Here is a 9,435-nt window from a genome sequence, read left to right on the forward strand (position 1 = left end):
TGTCATCTCTGAGGATTATGAGACGGACACTCAAATCTCCGTTATTCAGGATGCCGTGGATGGTGCCTTTTCTTCATTTCTACTGGAACTTTCCATTAACTCGCGCTCCGTTTCTGCATCTGTCTGCAGCGCGAGACCGACGCACAGATCCGCTCCTGAAGAGCGCTGCGTGATGATGAGGATGATGAAGATGGTGTGTGTGTTTGTGTGTTATGATCGGAAGGGTCCGGGATCGATGGAGGATCGACTGTGATGATGATGATGATGATGAAGATGGAGCAGAGCAGATGCGCCACAGCAGCTGACAGCTCCATCTGATGGATTACACAGAACTAGGGCGGATTTCTCATACCAATGAATGGATTAGTGACTTACACCTTATACTGCACATCATTCCTCCTCATCTCACTGTGTGAGCAGATATCAGCATCACTGGACACATGAGCTCTGAGACACATGTAAGTTATGACATGACTTGTCCAATTATTTTAATCAAGGTCCATTTTGTTCACCCAGACGTGAGCTGCTCTCGCTGTAAACACACACCTGCGCGTGAGGAGCTGAGGATCCGTCACGTGCTTCTGCTGTAGATGGATTCTGTAGGAATGGTGAGAGGAGAAACATCTTCAGTGTAATGGTAAACAGAACTGTTACAGCCCCCTGCTGTGTGTCAACAAAGGAAATAAGCAGAGCGAGAGCATCAGGAGTCTGACTGTAGTGTAGTGCAATAGTATGTTAACATGAAGCCAAAAATAGTTTGGGCCACTGATCTGTAATACCTGGGTCGCTTATGACGTCACAGACATGTGAAGCTGTCACACTCCTTCTTTTGAATACTGAAATCATCTGAGTTGAATGAGAAAACCTTATCTAAAATATCTGAAGTCTCCCTGAACATCTTTATAGCACAAACATCCTAAGCATGTAAATATTATTTGTAGAGTTGGGGAAAGTTAGGTTTATATTCATAACAGTAGTGAACATCAGATCAGTAGAGGGATTTACAAACGTGTTCATTCTGAAATCTGAAGACAGATTTATGCTTTGTGCTAAACATAATTTGCCATTTACAGTAATCAACTGTGGTTATGAAGTTAAAATACTGATTTAAACATTGGTAAAATTAATAATTAATTCAACGGTTTAAACATAACCCATAAATCCTATGCAAACTGCAAACACAATACATTCCGCACTGTTTTGTAACTTTTTAACAGCCATTGTTATGTTGATTAATAATAAAATAAAATAAAAACATTAAGAAATAAAATAAACATCACAAATATATACAACAATAACGCTGACTATATTTGGACTTGAAAACATGAAACTTTATTTCCAAGCATTTATACGAGCAAGATGATGCATAGTAAACTTTGAATGTGTAAAAGCCCATATGCTTTTCAGAAAATGTGAAGTAACAATTCATTTACATACAGTATATCCTAAAAACTGACCGTGTGCGATTGAGAATCAGGGTTTTGGCTGTCAGTTAAACACTTCACTTTGTGATTCTGTGAGCAGCCAGTCGTTTATATTTACAGATCAGTGGTATAGTTTAAGAGAAAGACTGTATTAGTAGTACAGGTGTAAGAGTACGCTTTAAATGGTTACAAAGTGAATGCAGGAAGCAGTTAATAATACTGTACAGGTGTGAAGATTATTACCTGATCGCAGTCAGCACCTGTGTGACTTTAGCCAACAAAATAGCCCATTTGGTAAGGAAGAGGGCTTGCAACAGAAAACAGATGTCTTTGTTCATTTATAAATGGTGAAACTAGTGAAATACAGCCATATAAAAGCACAAACACAGCAACCTAGGACAAATAACGATAAAAGTCAGCACACTCTGAATACTCAAGTGCCATAAATATTACTCCAGCGATGAAGCATTAGAATGAAATGAGTTGCTAGGGGTTTGTCCATCATTCAGTGATGCTTTATTTGCCAGGCCTGCATCGTGGTTCATAAACAGCCTGTGCTGAAATGTGCTGAACAATCAAGATCCTGCATTGATGCGATCAGGTACTTTGTTAAAATAAGCCTCAGCCCTTCCTAATATCGATCCTTTGGAAGTAGAGATGTGAGTTTCTGCAGCCAGGAGTCTCAGCATCCGCTCAGATAAATGACAGCTGTAATGGGAAGCTGTGCAGTGAGGAAGAACTGAGTTTTATACTATAGTGAGCTCCTGTAGGACATAACCTAGGCATTGACGATATACCAGTTTAAAGGACAAACCAGTACAACGTTTTCAAACAGATGAAACACCATTCATACTAATTTGTAGAAAGTTAATGTGGCTTTTGTAAATGCAGTCTTACAGTTTGGTTAGGGTTAACAGGACTGCAGGACATGTTTGATATTAAAGAGTTATTTAAGGTGCATTAAGCCGGGAAAGAGAACTCAAGTCAGCACTGCACACTATCTGACAGATGTCTTTCTGTGCTTGAACTTCCAGAAAAACCAGAGGAATGCAGATAGTATAATTTGTGCTTTACTCAGATGTACACCTAAACGTATGTCAGAATGCTTAGAGAATATTCACATCAACACAGTGAGTCTTCAGTGAGGAGGAATTCAGATGTGTGTCATCTCTATAGGTTTAATTTATACAGAGACAATTATTCTGTTTTATTGTAAATTTAATTTCTAAAGTATTAGTAGTACCAGAATACTACTGTTAGATTAACCTACCTGAAATACTCATATAACTATTTATTTTCTATCTTTATTCTATTGAATTTTTCATATAATTTTTTGTTTGTCTCTGTTATTTTATTACTATTTATTCAATAATTGTTTGAAGACTTTTTACCTACAGCCTAGCATTAGTATTTGCTGAGATATCAAAATAGGTATGAACAATTGTGACATTTTCTCTGGTATGTAACATTTTGTTATCATAACCTTATTTCCAGAAAAAAAAATCATTAAAGTAAAATAAAATATGCTATTTATGATTTTGGCTAGGGCTGCACGATTAATCGACTGCGATAGTCACGCGCATCTCGTCAGTAAAGCGGTTCTGTGATCAGTATACATCTCCAGAACCTGCTTTCAGATGGAGCGGCATTTACTACACAGAGCCGTAGCTCAAAAAAATCGCAGACAATACAATCGTACGATTATGAAATTGAAGAAATCGTTCAGTGATAATGACAGCTGTTCGCGTAGCTTCTCAGTGAACTGTGGCTCTGTGTAGTAAATGCTGCTCCATCTGAAAGCAGGTGAAAATACCACATTTAATAACATGTTTTTACTCCAAACTCACTTCATAACGTCAGTCGAGTGTTTGAAATAAATCCTTCTGTGAGATGATGTGGCTTCTTACACAGAATAAGGCACGCAACATATTTCATAGCATTCTAAGCAGTGATAAAGGCATTGCGTTATTATATTCTTTATTATAATGGAAATTATAATAAGAGGAACTCAGATAAATCATATATTGCCGTAGTTGTGTGTTAATTAGTCACGCTGAATCAATGAAAGCAGTTAAATCTTCTGTTTATTCAGCTAGTGCTATAGGGATTGCCTGGGTTTCTTCTGCAAGGTGTATTTGGAGTTTCTCAGGCCTTCAGATGGAGATTTACTGCTGATCACAGAACCCTGCTTCACTGAAAGATACGCACGACTATCGCAGCTTTTGCCTAATCGTGATTGTGATTTAATTTCGATTTATCGTGCAGCCCTAATTTTGGCCATATCGCCAATCCCAGTCATAACCCCCTTAATGTCAAATTGATTTTATATATTGTTCAAATAAAGGAATTTCACTCATATTTTGTTTCTGTTTTTCAACAGTGTATCAGACTGTGGAAGCCAAAGAAAACGCTTACCAGAGTCCAAGTTAATAACAGCTGAAACAAGCACCCATTATCATTTGTGTCATGAAAAACATTCCCATTGAACGAGAAGGTAAAGTGGGGAGAGGGAAACCAGATTAAATCATGGGAGAGGAGTGCTAAAGCCAGCAAACAAAGGGAAGATGTGGTGGCCAGTGGTTTGGAGGTCTATAGGGTGGCCTGCATTTGCAGCGTCTCTATTTCTAGCAGTGGGAGCTTCATTCTCTGAAGTCTTTAATGCCACAGGGAAAGATATTTTTAGTGACTTTGGACAATTCCAGATTACTGAGAATGGGCCACCAGAGCTACGTAAACTCCAAGCCGCTAATCTTCACCCTAACTTACACTTTAACCGAGATGATGTGCCACTGTTGAGACAAAGGTCAACTACGACTCACAGCCACATCTTTAAAGTGATTCGGACGGCTGTGCTAACGATGCTCTCCGCCGGCCCGCTCTACATGCCACCCACAAAGCATGAGGAGTTCACCAGCAAGTGGAACGAGATTTATGGAAACAACCTCCCGCCTCTGGCCCTCTACTGCCTCCTGTATCCCGAGGACACCGCAGCAGTGCAGTTCCTGATTAAGTTCATGGACCGGATGTCAAAGTATCCTGACTGGAAAGTAAGCAGTGCACCTAATGATGAAGTTCCGATGGCTCATTCGCTCACTGGATTTGCTACTGCTTTTGACTTCATCTACTCATTACTGGATCAGAAGCGCCGAGACCTGTACTTAAAGAAGATTTCTGCTGAAACCCAAGCACTCTATGAGACGTCAAAGTACAGGGGCTGGGGGAAGCAGTTTCTTCAAAACCATCAAACCACTAATATAGTTGCTATTCTGACTGGAGCAATAGTGGTGGGTGCACATGATGACACTCAGTCGAGGGTTTGGAAACAGGTATCTGTAAATTACATGGAGAAGACGATGTTTCTGTTAAGTCACGTTGTAGACGGCTCTTTGGACGAGGGAGTTGCATACGGGAGTTATACAGCAAAGTCAATCACGCAATATGTTTTCCTGGCGAAGCGCCACCTCAGCATAGACAACACGCAGAACAATTGGCTGCGTACTCATTTCTGGTTTTATTACGCCACTTTGCTTCCGGGCTTTCAGAGAACGGTTGGTATAGGGGACTCAAACTATAACTGGTTCTATGGACCGGAGAGCCAACTAGTCTTTTTAGATTCATTTGTGATCAAAAACGGGTCAGGGAATTGGCTGGCACAGCAGATTAGGAAGCACAGACCTAAAGACGGTCCAATGGGTCAGTCCTTTGCCCAGCGCTGGACGACGCTTCACACAGAGTTCATCTGGTATAACGCTGACCTTACACCACAGCCCCCTTATGATCACAATAAGGCTAAGATGCACATCTTCTCAAACTGGGGTGTGGTGACTTACGGGGCTGGTTTATCTGTTGCACAAGGCAACACCTTCGTCTCGTTTAAATCTGGTAAGCTGGGCGGTCGGGCGGTGTTTGACATTGTCCACACCAAGCCTTACTCATGGGTGGATGGCTGGAACAGCTTTAACCCTGGTCACGAGCACCCAGACCAAAACTCGTTTACTTTCGCCCCTAATGGACAAGTGTTTGTTTCTGAGGCTTTATATGGCCCCAAATACAGCTTCCTAAACAACGTGCTGGTGTTCAGCCCTTCCCCGACGAGCCAGTGTAATGTCCCTTGGGAAGGACAGCTCGGGGAATGTGCCAAGTGGCTCCGCTGGACAGACTCAGGGGTCGGAGACTCTGCGGGAGAGCTGATCGCTGCTTCTGCTCATGGAGACGCTATGTTTGTGAGCGGAGAAGCGGCTGCGGCGTATTCCTCAGCCATGAGACTGAAGAGTGTGTACCGAGCCCTGCTTCTCCTCAACTCACAGACTCTTGTGGTACTTGACCACGTTGAGAAAAGAGACGACTCACCGGTGAACGTCGTCAGTGCGTTCTTTCACAATCTTGATATTGACTTTAAATACGTGCCCCATAGTTTCACAGACAGGTACAATGGGGCGTTGATGGATGTCTGGGATGCTCATTACAAAATCTTCTGGTTTGACAATCAGGGACGCAGCCCTGATACACAAATACAGGAGGCTGAGCAGGAGGCCGAGTTTAAAAAGAGGTGGACGCAGTTTATCAACGTCACCTTCCCTTTCACGGATTCGGTGGGTAGGATGGTGTATGTGATGCACGGGCCTTATGTTACAGTTTCCAACTGCAAGTTCATTGAAAGCAGTAAGAATGGGCTCAAGCTTTCTCTTGTCATCAATAACACTGAGAAAATCATTTCTATAGTAACCAATCACAAAGACATTGGGGCCCGTTCCAGCTATCTGGGCTTTGGGGGTTACGCTAAGGTGGAAGACAGACATCAGGTTATCCGTTTTGGCTTGGGGACGCAGCTTGTCCCCAAACAGACAAAACTGCACAATCATCTCTTTGACTTTGGAGTTACGCTGAATGTCGTAGCTGGGGTAATACTGTGTGTGGCCATTGTTTTTTTGACCCTACAGCGAAAGTTTTACGTTTGCTTTAGCAGACTGATGCGTTACGCTTTGCTTTCGGTTTTAATGCTGTGGATAACCGAGCTCGTGTTCGTCTCGAACAGCTGCGATCAGCTCGTGTGTAAGGTGAAGTGGCGCGGAGCCACCACAGACCCGGAGCTTAGCAAACAAATGAGGCTTTATGACCAGCATCAGCTCCCTCTGCCCACGGTAGTGATCACCACGCTACCTGGCTCTGGATCTGACATCCTTAAGCACATTTTCTACAACAACACAGACTTTGTCTACCTGCGCATCCCTACAGAACACTTGGATATCCCCGAAACAGAGTTCGAATTTGACTCTTTAGTAGATGCTTGTGAATGGACGCGGTCAGAAGCCCAGTGTGGGCATTTTAAAATGATTCAGGGCTGGCTGCATTCACTGGTTCACAACACCCACTTATTCCTGCAGAACATCCCACTCCACGACACCAGCCACATGAAACTGGCCAAAAGAGTGAGCCTCTCCCAGGACAAGAGGAAGAGACTGAAGAGGAGAGAGTCCAAGGCTGAGATGAAAGGCCGGGTGCGAGTCGACAGGGACGTTGAGTATGTCCGAGAGCTGAGGAGACACACGGTGGACTATCCTAACGCCCGTGTGGTTCTCAATCTCTGCAGTGGCAGCTGGGCTCTCAAGCTGCCCTTTCTTCAAGAAGTTATCGGCCCTTCTCTGAGAGCCATCTACATCATCAGGGACCCTCGTGCATGGATTTATCTGATGCTGTATAATAGCAAACCCAGCCTTTACTCACTCAAGAACATTCCCCAGCATCTAGCTCTTATTTTCAAGCAGGACATGGTGAGCGACAGGTGTCCGACCGCGTTTGCGGCGGAGTTTAGGAAGCTGTGGCAGCTCATATCCCATTCAGAGACCGATCCTGTGCTGTTGCTGGCCCATCTGTGGCTCGCTCACACCGCTGCTGTCCTCAGAGTCACAGCTACCTTATCTGAAGAGTCCTATCTTCAAGTCAGGTTTGAGGATGTCATAAACTATCCTCAAGAGACGGCTGAGAAGATTCACTCTTTCCTTGGAATCCCTGTATCTCCTTCAGCCCTGAATCAGCTCATGTTCACCACCTCCACAAACTTGTATAACCTGATGTATGAAGGGGACATATCACCAGCCAACATCGACAAATGGAGGAGAAACATGCCAAGGAGAGATATCAGACTCATAGAGAACACATGTGGATTCCTGATGAGGCAGCTGGGCTATCACAGGTTCACTGATTAATTAGCTGCAGGCCAGCTGCTGTCATTCGTCTCTTCTGTCTGATTGTGTTATATTTTTGCACAAATTTTAGTTGCAAACAAAGTAAAGTGAAAATGAAAGAACTAGGCACAAGAATTGAACTTCAGTCTGTGATTCTGCACCATGTCCAATCTGACATACAACATGTTGTACTACAATCACATATCATATATATATATATATATATATATATATACAGGACTTGACATTAACACCCGCCAAATGCGGGTGAATTTCAGCTGTGGTAGGTAACACGGTCACTCCCACAAGCCACTCTGGCGGGTTGAATTTCATATACAGTAACAGAGCTCGACATTAATGAAGGGGCACGTAAAAGAGAATTTTACTTGCCCGACTGGACAACAAACATGGTTAAAACATCTAACTTTTAATTTAAAATTGTAATTTAAAACATAACATTATTTATGCAGTTGTAATTTTGCAGCGTAAATGCATTCATGTGATTCATGGCATGCTACATTTGAGCTTCATTACATTTGTCTGTGTAAAAATGCATCTAAATGCCACTTCAGCTGCTTCACTTTATTCTGCAGTGGAGAGATCTGTTTTGTTGATTGGTAACAGTCCTATTGTGTCTCATTATATTAACTGTAATTATTAGTAAAATTTACCTATTTGATATGAAAAATTATGCATACATTTAATAAGTTTAGTGAAAAGACTGCCTTTTATATAGGCAAAAATGACCTGGAAATCAGTTCAAGTAAATGTTAGTATGCAGTCGTGAACTTAAATCATATAAAATGTAATTTCCCAGCAAAACAATTATGGCCGGTGAAAATGCTGAGTGGCTAGTAGTTTTGGAAAACCACTAGCCACAGTGGCTGGTGAGCAAAAAAGTTAATGTCAAGCCCTGTATATATATATATAGGTCAATATCACCATAGAGTGCCTTTTTAACCTTCACAATACTCACACATTTTGGTCTTAATTTCCCAGTTTCTCAATTTATATCATGTCATAAATAGTAGACACTTAATTACTGTAGAAACATATTAGATGAGCTCCCACACATTTCTTAGATAATTATTGGCCATTATTCAAAGCATAAACCATAAGATATGTCCACCCTGTCATAGACATATAGATTACTGTTAAATATGTTTTCATTGCAATATTAAAATGCAAATTATATTTTCTGAAAGGTATGATGTCCCTTTCCTAAACAGGGTTATTTGTTTGCTTTCAAATTATAAATACATAAAAGATGTTATGTAAACCATGTGTTTTTAAAGAAACTCATACAATTCGCAGATGTATTTTTCTTATTTGAAGAAAACTGTGATAATTGGATGCATTTTTGTTTGCATGTTATTGCCCCCACTCCTAGCTATTGAACACACCGGATTATATAGATATGATTGAATTATTATTTTAAATATTATTTTAAAACCTCAAGATGACGGGGTGGACACATAAAGCAGAACACACAAAGTATGACAAAATATGACAATGAAACATATTCAACTTCAAAAAAAATAAAATAATAAATATAATTACATTCTCAATCACATTGATATACCCCCACCCCCCATCCATTTTAGTTTTTAGCAATATTAACTACAAATAAATGCTTTGTCCACCCTGTCATGTGTATGTCCACCCTATCGAGTCTAAGTGGCCGACAGGGTGGACATTTTGAGCTTCAATTAGCATATTAGCTTACAACAAACTGTGATTAGCTAAATAGTTAGTCTGGTTGTTGAAGAGAATTTGGTATATTTAAACTTACATATTTTGAAAATACTGTATTCTAATCACTTCTG

At 41.2% G+C, this 9,435-nt stretch overlaps 1 protein-coding gene across 2 annotated transcripts; it reads left to right on the forward strand.

Annotated features, from left to right (window-relative positions):
* The first annotated feature begins 388 nt into the window (after positions 1 to 388).
* On the forward strand, positions 389 to 7,734 carry LOC107757188 (dermatan-sulfate epimerase-like protein). 2 transcript variants are annotated; one of them, XM_016574604.1, is made up of 2 exons: positions 389 to 458; positions 3,805 to 7,734. In XM_016574604.1, exon 2 carries the CDS (start codon positions 3,989 to 3,991, stop codon positions 7,628 to 7,630), a length of 3,642 nt encoding a protein of 1,213 aa, XP_016430090.1. In that variant the 5' UTR covers positions 389 to 458; positions 3,805 to 3,988; the 3' UTR covers positions 7,631 to 7,734. The 2 variants fall into 2 exon arrangements, with proteins under 2 accessions (XP_016430090.1, XP_016430091.1); XM_016574605.1 differs by lacking the exon at positions 389 to 458 and adding an exon at positions 547 to 608.
* Positions 7,735 to 9,435: the final 1,701 nt, after the last annotated feature.

The sequence above is a fragment of the Sinocyclocheilus rhinocerous genome, unplaced genomic scaffold (assembly GCF_001515625.1).
Source record: "Sinocyclocheilus rhinocerous isolate Xijiao unplaced genomic scaffold, SAMN03320098_v1.1 scaffold1464, whole genome shotgun sequence".
NCBI classification, from domain to species: Eukaryota; Metazoa; Chordata; class Actinopteri; order Cypriniformes; family Cyprinidae; genus Sinocyclocheilus; species Sinocyclocheilus rhinocerous.

What these genes read in the sequence shown, in the direction of transcription:
- LOC107757188 (XM_016574604.1), top strand. Translation starts at nt 3,989, where the DNA reads ATGTGGTGGCCAGTGGTTTGGAGGTCTATAGGGTGGCCTGCATTTGCA.